Below are 13639 nucleotides of genomic sequence, written 5' to 3'. Positions count from 1 at the left end.
GCAACAACCGCTTAAACAGTCTTTCAGCTTTTCCGCTAGGAGAAGAGGTTATATGCAGTGCATACCATTGGGAAAGTGGGCTCAGCTCCCACAGGCCAGGCAAAGGCAGAGGCTTTTCCCGCGTCCTGGACGGTGAAAGGGGTTCTCTAGGGGTCAGCAGACCACGACAGGGGCAGCGGCACCCGCCAAACCGCTTGGTGTTCTCCCCACATGCCTCTCCAGTAGCAATGAGAATTTTCCCCAGTGGAAGGAGATAACCTCTGACGCTTGGGCATTGTAGCTCATCAAATCCGGGTACTGTCTGCCATTTTTAAGCAAGCCACCAGACAGGCCTGCCAACGTCCCCTCACCAGCAACCGGAACAGGAGCTCCAGGAAGAGCTGAGAGCCCTGTTATTGAAGGGTGCCGTGGAAGAGGTGCCCTCTGAGCAGAGAGGGTAGGGCTGGCATTCCTGGTACCCAGGAAAGGTGGAGGACACTGTCCCATTTTGGGCCTAGAACAAGTTCCTGAGGAAGGATAAGTTCAAAATGGTGACGCTGAAAGAAATTCTCGAGGCGCTGCAGCTCCAGGACTGGTTGGTGTTGCTGGTTTTTCAGGACACGTACTTCCATGTGCCCATCCATCGAAAGCACAGGCAGTTCCTGAGATGCCTGATAGGGGACACGCACTACCAATTCAAGGTGCTCCCCTTTGGCTTAATCTCTGCCCCCAGGGTCTTCACCTTAGCGGATGGCAGCGGTAACAACGGCACTCCTCGGGAGATCCCGTGTCCATGTGTGTCCGTACCTGTATGACTGGCTGATCCAGGGGAGGGCACCGGAGCAGGTGTCGACACAGCTCGGGGACACCTGCTCGCTGCTGCACAGGCTGGGCTTTTCCCTGAACTTACAGAAGTTTCATGTTACACCAACATAGATGCACCAGGTCATCGAGGCAGTCCTGAACACACAGGTGGGGAAGGCCTTCCCTCCTGAAGAGAGAGTCACCAGTATCAGGCAAATGGTCAAGCTCTTCCACAATCAAGACAGCCTCCCAGTGGCTTCCTTTCTCCACCTCTTAGGTCCCATGGTTTCTTGCATTTTTCTGGTGCCAAAGGCCAGGCTGCACATGCGCTCTCTGCAATGGCTTTTGAGGTATCAATGGTCTCAGTACTTTGATGCCATGAAGGACATCCTCAGTGTGTCAGGGCCCATGGCCAGTGACCTGTCTTGGTGGGCTAGGAGGGAGAACATGATGGCAGGGGAACCCTTTTAGCCTCTGTGGCCCCAGGCCCTAGTAGTCACAGATGTGTCATTACAGGGTTGGGGCGCTTGCTGCTGGGATCTGCAGGTGAGCAGCCTTTGGTCACAGATGGAGAGCCGGTGGCACAACCTCAACAAACAGTGGGGTGTTCCGTCTCTACACCTTTGCAGGGAGGCGCTGCAGCTATGGTTCTGGTTGCTGGGGAACCAGATCGCCACTGCTGCTGTCCACCTAGCTGGAGCAGAGAATGGGCTGGCGGATGCTCCTAGCAGGCAGAGCACGGTTTCAGATGAGTGGGAAGTGTACCAGGAAGTTCTCGAGGAGCTCTTCACTCAGTGGAGCACCTTTGCAGTGTATGTGTTTGCCACGAGGTCCAACAGCAGAGATTTGGAGGGAGATCCTTATCCTCAGCAGGTGCCTCCCTCTGGAATAGCCTGCCTGCGGCCCTACTTCATGGGCCGGATCTCCTCAAGACTTTCCTCTTCTCCTCTTTCTTCTCTCTCCCTCTACCCTGCTCACCCAGTTCTCTGTTTTTTTCCTCTCTCCCTCCTCTTCCTTACAGCATGATGACTGGCTGCCGGGTGTACCTCAGAGTCTCACTGGTCCCCGGCACACCCACCACTCCTCTCTCGCACTTGCCCCAGGGCCCTACACCCCATCCACACTCAATGCCCTTGAGAAATTAATGCAAGAGAGTGGCTCTCTCTGCACTTACTCCAGTCTCAACCGACCGGATGCACTTGATCCCCTACCCCCGCGACCCTCTTGCCTTGCACGATCCATACACACCGCGCCTGAAGATCGTCTATCTGTTCTACCTTGTCTTCACCCCTAAATTGCTCTATTAAAACTGCAGAATCACTATGAGGCCATTTTGCTGTCTCCCAAACTGTTAAATGTATTTTTACGCACTTACTCTGCCTGTGCAGACTATTATCGTCTAAGAATTTCAAGGGCTCTGAGCGACTGTTTGTTTTTTCCCATGTCCCCACCCTCCTTGAACGCTTTGAAACACTGTCCTGTGTGTAGGTGCTACATAAATAAACAATATCATACCATACCCTACCAACAGGAAATGCAGACAGTTTTGCTTGAGGAAATTCCCAGCTAGAGGAGCACTTTGAGACGCATTCCTAGTGGAATGGATCTTCAACCTCCACTTTGTGCTCCCTCCAATTCCCACCATCCCGTGGGTTCTCAGGAGGTTGAGAAGATTTCGAGCTACCGTGATCTTAATCGTCCCGGATTGGGCAAGGAGGCCAGGATACTCTGACCTCTTGGAGCGGACCCTCTGTCCACCTCTCCGGTTGCCTCGGCGGCCGGACCTCCTATCCCAGTTGGAAGGCCGGGTGCTCCACCCGCACCCAGAATCCCTCAACCTACTTGCGTGGCTCTGGAGAGGATGAGATTTGGTGACTGGGACCTCTCTCAAGTGGTAGTTGAGGTGCTACTGGCTACGCGCAGGCCCTCTATCAGACCGCTGTACATGTGCAGATGGAGAAGATTGAGGCATGGTGCAGGGTAGACTCTATCGCTTGCTCCACTACTATGGTGATGGAGTTTATTCTGTCACTGGCCTCCTCAGGCCTTCAGGTTGGTACAGCCAAAGGTTATTTGGCAGCTTTGTCTATTTTTAAGAGGTCTCTGGATCAAGGTATTTTTTTCATGATTACAGTTATGACTCAATTCCCGAAGGGCATTGTGAATAGGTTTCTGCCTACCCCATTTGTGGTTCTAGACTGGAATCTAAACCTGGTCCTGACTTTTTGTTGGTGGCATTGTTTGAGCCCATGCATTCATGTTCTGTCACATTGCTTACTTTGAAAACTGCCTTCCTCGTTGCAATCACGTCAGAAAGACATGCAAGCGATCTGCAGGCCTTGTCGTGCAGGTTACCCCTCCTCTGATTTTTTAAAGAAAAATGTGTCTCTCAAGATGCAACCTGGATTCCTGCCGAAAGTGGTCTCCGAGTTGTATGTGTCTCAGGGCATTGATGTGCCAGTGTTTTAACCTCCTCTGCACCCTTCCAGGGATGAGGAGAAGTAGCTTTTACGTGGCAAGGACGGCCGGATTCAGGCACGAGGATCAGCTTTTTGTGGCTTTCTCCCTGTCCAGGAGGGGTTTGCTGCGTCTAAGCAGACAATCTCTTAGTGCATAACCCTATGCAGAGGGCAGAGGAGGAGCTGCCACGAGGTGTAAGAGCACATTCCACCAGGGGTATGGCAGCATCATCTGTGTTGCAGAGGAGTGTTCCTGTAAAGAAAATATGTTGAGCAGCGACGTGTTCGTCACTTCACACTTTTACCAGCCATTACTGTCTGGATGTGGCTTGTGGCTCGGACTGCCATTTCGGTAGGGCGGTTTTGCAGAGCTTCCTTGTTTGAGGGCTTTCATCCCACCTCCACACGCTGTACTGCTTTGGGACTATATCTGACTGGAATCTGATGAGGAATCTGAAGGCGAATGCAATCCATTGAATGAGAGGTAAGACGTCCTTTCATCACCAGGCATTTCAAAGCCTGTATTTTAAATGTGTAAAGAATAATGAAAACGTTCATTGCATTTTTTTGGGGTGGTGGGAATGGGCAGTTAAGGGTTTGGGGGGTCGGGTATAGTTAAAAATAGGTGGGGGAGAGGGGGTTGGGGTTTGTTGGTGACAGTACTATGACGAATCCTGGGATTTAGTCCCTGCTTCCCGAGGGGGGATCCCCTTCCCATGACACCAAGGAGGTGAGGCTGCTACCTGGTAGTCCCCGGGGGTGGTACTCAGCTGGTGGATCTCATTGGAGGGAATCCCCTCTTATGGACTGGGGACGGTCCTCCGGGAAGAACGCTGTATATCCCGAATATCCCACACCCTCCCTCAGCTCCCTACCCTACACAGGGAAACATGATTCCACAATCTTCTATGTACCTATGTAAAGTAGAGCATCCTAACATCTTCCAGAGTACTGAGATGAGGAACAGTAGGGACTACTTGTATGAATCCTGCAAAAGTACTGAGACAAAGAAGATTCTGAGTAACCTAGTTAAGAGGAATAACCTCAGTACTGGGACAAAGAAGAGGTGCAGAGTAATGGAGAGCCTTTGCAGAATCAACTCCAGCAGTCTAGTCAATATGGACAATTACTAAGCAACCGATACATAAAAAAGGAAGAAGGACTGAAGAGTTAATTCAGCCCTCCATCGAGGAGCTGCAAGCAGGTTGGCGAAGCGGTGAAGGGAGACTAGGGGAACAAAGACGTGAGGCGAAGGTGAAGCCTCCAAAAAGGGTTGAAGGAAGAAGGACCTGTTGCCCTGCTGGAAGTAGACAACAGAAGTCTGCCAGAGAGAAGGGATCGTACTGCACACACTGGCAAAGCAGAGCAGCAACTACAGAGATGCCGTGGAAGGAGCGGATGATGCGGAGAGCACGGGTGGAAGAGATCGACTCCTGGAGCCAGTAGAAGCCTGAACGGAAGCTCACTGAAGATAGGGCCTTACCAGGGCTAGCTGGTGGGAACTGAGGACAGATCTAGGAACCCCTTAAGAAGGATAAAAGTACCCTGCAGTTTAAGGTTGGGAAAGAGACTTAAAACAAACAACTACATACAAAGTAGGGGTCTGGGGCACTAAGTACAAGAACGAGTGTATGAAGAAATAATTACAGATGGAACAAGGGTTTTGGAACCCCAAATACACAGACAGTGCTACAACCACTATATAACAATAGCAGTACCTGGCAGGATAGTGAACCAGGTCTGTTATCTTATCTAAAGAAGCCATAATATGAACAATCATAGTACCTGGCAGGATAGTGAACCAGGTCTAATAGAAAGTTTGCAACCAACCAAAAAAAGCTTGCCTTGGCAACGAATTTTATGTAGTCAAACTGATCGCTTATTTACTTATAAGGTTGTCAGCATGAGTAAAACTCTAATCCATGTGTGGTTGCTACACAGAAGCAATCAAAAAACTAAAAAAACGATAAGAGTTATAATTTTACTCTAATGCGCCAACCACTTGTATTGAGTTTGTTTCCGTGAGTATTGATGAAAATAAAGAGTAAGGTTCAACAGATTAATGATTCCAAATAGTCAGATCTGTAATTCCATAGTTCCATTTATTGTAAACTAGACATGTGAACCAGGTCTACCTCACAAACAGCAGAGAAGCTGGAAAAGAACCAGGGGAAGAGACTGATTGCCCCTGGCGTTACAAGAAATTGTAGGCAGTAATTTCGTCTGGCATCATGAGAAGCTGGAATACAACCAGGGGAAGGGACTCATTCCCCCTGGGATTACGCAAAGTTGTAAAGAGCCAGAGGGAAGGAAGCCCTTTCCTCTGGCACCCTGAAAGGTCAGAGAAAGGGAGACATTCCCCCACCAATTGTTGAACTACTTGAAAGGTCTGAGAAAGAACAGGGAAAGGAAGACATTCCCCCACCATGTGTTAAACTACCTGACAGGTCTGCGAAAGGCTAAGGGAAGGGAAACGTTTCCCCCATCATTTGTTGAACTACCCAAAGGATCTAAGAAAGACCAGGCAAAGAGAGGCATTCCCCCACCGCTTGTTGAACTATTTGCAAAGTCTAAGAAAAGACCCAGGGAAGGGAACATTCCCCCATTGTTTGGTGCGTCGTCACAGTGAGTCCCCAGAAGAGCCAGAGGGGCGGCAGCCATCCACCTGGAATTGCGACTGGAATAGTAATTTGAAGAGACTTTCTTGTCTGTGCCTGCCGTTAATGGAGAAATCTTCTAAGAGAACTGTTAGAACTTTTTGTTTTATGCAATCTGGAGAACACATCTCATCACCAGGAGGTGAATACAAAGCCTCAGTCCAGAAGAAGGGAGTCATCCGTCTGGACTAAGACGATCTTTGTTTTTTCTTTAGTTAATTAAGAGTGTAAGGGCCTAGCTGGCATCCTTCCTAACTGACCGCTCTTCCCAAATCATCCTGGGCACCTTCTTACCTACTCCCTTCTCCACCTGTGGTATCCACCAGGGCTCTATAGTCTCCCCTTGACTCTTTAACATCTACCTAGCTCTGCTTGCATGCCTCATCTTCTCCTCCAACTTTCAGTGTTACGCAGATGACACACAGCTCTTTTTCAAATGTCCTGCTGATCCTCTTGCACTCTCCATTATCGCTGACTGCCTATCTACCATCCAGTCCTGGTGCACCTCCAGCGATCTCTGCCTCAACGCATGTAAAACTGAGTTGCTTCCCATTGGCACCCTGCTCCCTGCTCCCTCCTTCTTCCCTTTCGTTCTGACCATCCTCCTTGGACTCTCCCACTGCTGCTTCTTCTGAAGCCAGAAACCTTGAAGTAATCTTTGACTCCTCTCTCTCCTTCCTCCCTCACACAAGAAGTCCCACTTTCAGCTCTTACTTCTCAAAGGAATTCTCCCCTTTCTCACTTTCCTCCAGAGGCTCAATGTTACCTAAGCCCTGGTTCTCTCTAGGGTTGACTATTGCAATAGCCTCCTTCTGAATCTATCTTCTCCCACTCTGCAACGCCTCAGGCTAATCCAGAATAGGCCAGCAAGACCTATACTTGGCCTTAAGCCACGGGACCGCATCTTTCCTGCCCTAAAAAGTCTTCACTGGCTCCCGGGTTGCTGCATGGATTAATTTCAAATCCCTTTGCATCATCCACAACGCTGTCTGGGTCCTGGGACCACACTATCTTCAACTTTATCTTACTACATGCTCTGCGTCTAAACCACTACGTTCCTCTGGAACCAACTCTTTGTGTGTAAAGCGTTTTGCTAAACAGAGGATAGGTGGTTGATTGCTTTCCTCAGCTGGTTCCCTTCTATGGAACAGCCTCCCCCTGACACCTTGAGCAGGACTTTCTTAAATTCCGGAAGCTCCTCAAGACTTTTCTCTTTGCCACCCCCTTCCCTTCTTCTTTCCTCTGCTAATCCCACAGTTGCTGTTATTGGTGTCCGGGGCCCATATGCATCCTCGGGCCCCAGACCTCCCACACCCTATCAGCTGAGCTCCTGTCTACCCGCAGCACTTCCCCTGCCACCCTGGAGGTTTGCACTTACCCCTAACATGGCTCCTGGCCATGTAGCACTCAACACCCCTAGCACTTCATCTGTGGCTCACCCATGAGCTCGGACTCCCCTGCACTTACCCCTTCTACCCTATTCCTTGCTGCACTTGCATGTTCTGAATACTCACAAGGTTTAGTAGGTTTGTCCTTTGATCCGTTTCCCCCACTGTTCTTATTAGATATTATGATTTGTATTCTATTTCATTCCCTTGTTCCCTCCCCTCGCCCTGTGGGCGCTTTGAAACAGTATTTTACTTGCTGTATAAGCACCTAACAAGCAAACAATAAATAAATAAAATAAATAAATAGGTTTTTACACAGGACGGTGGACTATTTGCTTTAGACGGACATCCTGGCAGAGTCCTTAGTATTTAGTTGAGGCAGGGGACACCCCTCTTAGTTTTAGGGACAGTTGGGGGTTTCCGCTTTCATTTCACCCTACATTAAAGTCTATAACCACAACAATGCCACCTGTGGGTCATTCTCCTCCTTCCACACCCTTACAGTGACACTGACAGCCTATCCTGTCGGTGTAATCCTGTTCCTCACATTAAAAAAGAAAGTTTTTGTTTGGCTGCTTTCAGCCCGAGCCTGTGGACTCTTCCTCTGTGGATGCTGAGCTCAGGGGGAAAAAGGTTGGGAACTGAGGTACGGGGTGCGTAGTGACATGGTATTTGTACGGCGGCCGATGTCACATCCAGAGTCTACTGGCACCACGTCCAGTCAAGCAGGATCGATGGTCGAGTCGTACTACAACCCCTGTCAAAATGGTTCAGAGCAGCTAGCGATTGACGGGATATCTATCTGATGAGGAATCGTTGGGAAAAGAATCCATAGAAAGAACATTACTGGTAAGTACTTTCTCCTTTTCAGGCCCTGGACCTGCAGAATTGGCTGGTATCCCTGAATCTCCAGGATGCATACTTTCACATGTCCATCCAGAAGAAGCACAGGAAGGTCCTGAGATTCAAAGTTGGGAATGTCCACTACCAATACAAGGTCTAACCATTCAGCCTTTCTTTTGTGCCCATGGTTTTCACAAAACTGCTGGCAGTGTTAGCGGCTCGTCTCAGAAGGGGGAGCATCCATGTGTTCCCCTTACTCATCCAAGCTCGCTCCCCAGACCAGGCGTCCGCACACTTGTACCAGATGGAGAGCCTATTGCACAGCTTGGGCTTCAACCTGAGCTTCAGGAAGTCTCACATTTTGCTGTCTCAGTCCCTCCGATTCTTCAGAGCAGTCTTCAACACTCGCTTGGGCTGGACTTTCCCACCCGAGGACAGAGTAGTCAACATCTCCAATATGGGTCATGTCTTCCAGATGTAGGAAATGATTCCCGCCTGAGCTTGTCTACATTTGATGGCTCTTAGGTCATCCTGCATTTTTGTAGTGCCAGAGGCTCGGCTATGCATGAGGTTGTGCTTCAGTGGCTTGTGAGTGGCCAATGGCCTCAGTTTCAGGGACGGATTGATCTTCTGCAGGTCGCAGAGAGAGTGTTCTGAAGGTCAACCTACTGAGAGGGACATAGTTCCAATAACCATGGCCCCAATTGACATTGGTCACAGATGCGTGCCTGAAGTAATGGGATGGTCACCTCAAAGACCTGACATTGAGCAACCTCTGGTCACCTTCAGAGTGCCATGAGCACATCAGTTAGCTGAAGTTGAGAGAGATCAGATTGGCCCTACTCTCTTTCCTCCCCTCTGATAGTCAAGACGCAGGGTTCAAAATGATGGGGAGCTGGGAGCTATTTGCCTCCTTCTTGTAGCTTAGAGGAGCTTGGTAAATTGACAACAACAGCTACCTAAAGCTACTTTTGGCACCCCAGGACAACTGATGCAGAACAACCACACCTATGCGAATTTAACTCTACGCATTTGAGACAATTTATTAACAAAACATCAGGACACATCTATACACACATAAAGCATAAGGGATCATAAATAATGGACACAAATATATGAGTCCATCTCATGTGGCAGTTAGATTTGCAGAACGCTATGTACTAGCTCCTCATTCCCCAGTGGTAGCTCCTAGCCAGTGGTTAATGCTGGATACCCAGGAGCTGATTTTAGCTCTTGCTTACCCAATCTTAATTTTGAGCGCTAAAACAGTAGGCCTCATTATGAGTGTGGCGGTCCAGAAATAAGGGTGCCGGTAGAAATGTACCGGCACCCTTTCTGGACCGCCACACTCCTACTCTGCGGGTGGGGACCGTTACGCCCAGCAGGTCTGACCGTTATGGCGGATGCCCTGAGCAGACAGTTTTCAACCTCCCACCAGTGCGGGATCTGCCAGGAAGGTCTGGAGGAGATTGTCTCCCATTGTTTTACTCTTCAAGTGGATCACTTCACTCCGATTGTGATCAGGAAGTGCAGGTGGCTCTGCTCCAGGGAATTTCCTCTGCAGGGAGCCTTGGAGGACGTCTTGATAGTTGAATGGGACTTCGACCTGCTCTATGCATTCCTGCCGATCCCCATCATACATATGTCTCTCAGGAGGCTACGCTTGTTCGGGTCCATGATGACCTTGATCGCTCTAGGTTGGACCCAGAGAATGTGGCACCCAGAGTTGCTGGACATGGCCATCCAAAATTCTGTGGCGCAGAGGACGGACGCCTTCTCCCACTTGGAGGGGCGGGTCCTGCACCCAAACCTAGGCAGCCTAAACCTTCATGCCTAGCTGCTGTAAGGTAAAGGTATAAGGATTAGTATTTGTCAGAGGACGTTCTGGTCGTGCTTCTCTCTGCTAGAAGGCCCAGCACCAAATCTATATATGCCTGTAGGTGTTGTAGGTTTCCTGCTTAGTGTCAGTAGATTTTGGATTTTCTGCTGTTTTTGGCCTGTATGGTTCTGCAGATTGGTAGTGTGAAGGGATACCTGACTGCCATTTTGATCTTTAAGGAAACCCTGGAGGAAGGCTCTGTTTTCACGATCCCCCACGGTCATGCAATTCCTGAGGGGTCTTTGTAATCAGTTTCCCCCACACCAGTTTGTTGTTCCACCATAGGATTTTGATTTAGTGTTAACATTTCTAATGGGCGTTCCATTTGAGCCCTTTCATTCCTGCTCTTTAAGATTGCTCACCTTTAAGGTTATTTTCTAGCTCACTATCACTTCTGCTAGACGGGTGAGTGAGCTCCAGGCGTTGTCAGTGATATTGGTTTTCTCCAAAGAGAAGGTGATGTCGAGAGTGAGACCATCTTGCCTTTTGAACGTAGTCTCTGATTTTGATCTCTCTCAAAAAATCGATCTTCCTGTCTTTTTTCCTCCGCCTCATTCTTTGAAGGCTGAAGACCGATTACATCGGCTGGATCCAGTGCGGGCCCTCAGCTACTACATCTCTTGGTCGAAAGGGTCCAGGCAAGTCCATCAGATTTTCGTTAGTTATGCTGGTGCCTGTGCTGTGCCTGTGCTGGCAGGGCTGTAATTAAACAGACCCTGTCACAGTGGATCATTTGCTGCATCTCAGAATGCTATGATCTGGCTTGCAGTGAGGTGCCTGAAGATCTCGGGGCCCAATCCACATGGGTTTAGCAGCCACCCTGGCTCTGCAGCGTGGAGTACCAGTTGCAGACATCTGCCAAGCAGCAACATGGGCCTCCTTACACACGTTCACTAAACATAGCTGCTTAGATTCTAGGTCTGGTCAGGAAGCTCGTTTGACTATATACTGCTTTGGGAGTATATGTTCTTTAGGGCTAAAATGCAGAGCTCCCACCATGTCAGTGCTTCATGTGCTGCATACATGCTCTGATTCAAGGCAAGGAGACAAACATCTTAAAGCAGCTCAAAAGGCCAGTATGTTTCCACAACTCTGTACTTCAGTACTACCAAGCCGGAACCCAGGCCAACTAATCCAAGGGAAAACAAATAAGGATTTGATGGACGCATATTCACAGTGCAGGCAGCTACAGCACCCTTTGGAATGTTCTCCCACCCATTTTGATCATTATAGAAAATCCCTGAAAAAAATCTGAAGACACATTCTCTCTGATTGGCTTTCCTTACTCTGTAACGAAAACTGTCTGCAATCACTCCTCTCACTCTAACCTGCACATAAGTACTGTAAAGCAGCCTCTGGCTGCATGAGACATTATACAAGAACAGTAACATATAAAAGCATACCTTTCTTCCTGTCCTATCCTTTTCAATGCTTTATTTTTGCACATATTAGATTATTCTTACAATTATTCCATCCTGTCTCTTTCCCAAATTCAGCTTCTCTTTTTTTGTCCTGTTCTGTTTAGAAATCTGAGGTTGGCTTCTAAAGAGCTCCCTGATCCTTACGTCTCGATGGTTTTGCAACCAGACAAAAACAGGATCACCAAAAAAAAAACAGCAGTCAAGAAAAAAACACTGAACCCAGAGTACAAGGAAAAGTAAGTGAGTGGAATGGGTTGTCAAGGCAAATGGTTCTAAATGTACACAACAATGTAGAATATGGGCATTCATGTTGTTATAAAGTATGTACATTGATACTACTGCTTGAAACATTCTGTTAGAATGACTTAATCAGAAAACAAAATTAATATTTAGCTGAACAAGTTGAATGTCTGAGTATTGGCAATGAACTTGGTAATTTTTGAACAAGGTGAGAGATAGATGGACCATTGGCCATGTGAGAGTTTAGGATTGTGACATGACATTAACCCTGCTGTTTAGCCTCCTGCCTTTGTCATTGTTAGGCAAGATTGTATGCAGTACCCTTTGGGTGCACTGCAACAACCCTGACCTCCTGGCAATAGAAACCCAGCCTTTTTCTATAATTCTGTACTACACAGGCTGGTAGCGTGTTGAGCAGCCAGGCTTATCTCAAGAGGGGTCAATGTGAGTTGTAGGGGAGTTACAGAGATTCACAGTGACACGTATTCAAATAAACTCTTACACACAAGGTTTCTTGATTAAACAATTATTAATTTATTTAACAGCCAGTTAGAGTAAGCCCTCTTCAGAAGGGGGCAATATAATAGTATCACACACATACACTCCAAAATCCACACTCTTACTATTTCTAAACCAGTAAGTACCCTTTTGGGATGGCACATAGACACTTCCTAAACCCTCAGGTGACTTTAATAACTAGGACACTGTGGACATTAATATACCACTGTTTGCATTTAGAATCAGACTTAAGAGTTTGGCAAAGTAAAAGGTTATTAAAACAGAACAAGACTTCGCACAAATATTCTGAAGCAGGTAAGTACTTTTGGTAACCCCCAATGCAAAGTTAGTTAACCCTTTCCTGGAAGGAAGACAAAACACAATGTCAGAGGGAAGAATAGTCATTCAGGGAGCCTGGCTAGGCCAAAGTCAATTGGCCAAATGTCTAGGTGAGCTGAAGCACTTCTTGCAGGTAAGTAAAAGTCTTGCACAATGTTTTAGAAGTATTTGTAGAAAAGAAGAATTCAAAGTTGGGCTACAAGCTGTTTAGACTTTTGAAGTAAAGAAGCTATCAGCAACTCTACAGAGCAACCACAACAGGCCTCACCAATCAGAGAGCAAGTGCATTTACACAACAAGAGGTAAGTTCTCCTACATTGTACAGTACCTTTAGGTTGAAGAAAAGTGCAGCAGATTACTTCTTTTCCTGTGGAGCTCTGCAGATCCTGGTGTTCCTGCGCCTCAGTCGTGGGGACAAGAGAGAGGACGTCTGGGGACTCCTGCACTGCAATGGGGCGGTCACCGACCGCAACCGGCAATCTTCAAACAAGTGGCACTTAGGTGTTTCAGCTCCTCGCGCCTACCGAAAATAGCAACACTGCGGTTCCTGGCTGTCGAGATGGGCTTTCCTTGCATCTGGGGCCCAGCACTCTGTTGAGGTGGCTCAGGCTCGGGCAGTCCTGCTTCCGGGGATTCCGGAGGATCTTCCTGGAGCTCTTGGCCAGCTTAAAAGCAGTGCACACAATCTGGTGTTCCTCTCCCTGGCTATTCGGTTCCAGCAGTAACTGTAGTGGAATTTCAACCAGCTCTGAGAGGATGTCCAGGTGGCTTACTTTGGAGTTGATTGGTCCCACCAACTCAAAGGGAGAAGTCGTCCTTGCAGGGGCTTCTGTGTTGATACAAAGTTGGAGTTTCAGCCCAGCAGCAGGGCTTCACCGGGCAAACCAACGGTCCAGGAGTTGCAGCAGGCATCTTCAAGTTCTTCTTCAGATTCCTTCATCCAGTGGTCGACTCTGCCTTCCAAGCCAAAAAGCCTCACCTTTTATGCAGGTTTCTCCCATTCATTCCAGCCTAGCTGTCAGTCACCCAGCAGGGTGGCTGTCCTTACCGGACAGCCAGCATGCCAATCACCTAGGAGTGCATTCCTGTCTCCTAGGAAACTAAGCACATGGAGCTTCGGGCACCTCCCTTG

At 48.3% G+C, this 13639-nt stretch overlaps 1 protein-coding gene across 1 annotated transcript in view; it reads left to right on the top strand.

The window, feature by feature from the left end:
- The window catches only part of ESYT1 (extended synaptotagmin 1), a 1383482-nt gene that overhangs the window by 1262493 nt on the left and 107350 nt on the right, over nucleotides 1-13639 (top strand). The window contains exon 28 of the mRNA XM_069653762.1: nucleotides 11535-11666. Within this exon, the coding sequence (XP_069509863.1) occupies nucleotides 11535-11666 (132 nt within the window). The remainder of the gene's footprint in view (nucleotides 1-11534; nucleotides 11667-13639) is intronic.

The sequence above is a fragment of the Ambystoma mexicanum genome, chromosome 3q, assembly GCF_040938575.1.
Source record: "Ambystoma mexicanum isolate Mex_15411 chromosome 3q, UKY_AmexF1_1, whole genome shotgun sequence".
In the NCBI taxonomy this organism is placed as follows: Eukaryota; Metazoa; Chordata; class Amphibia; order Caudata; family Ambystomatidae; genus Ambystoma; species Ambystoma mexicanum.
Note: the sequence above shows the minus strand (reverse complement) of the source record. Positions and strands in the feature narration are given on the sequence as shown.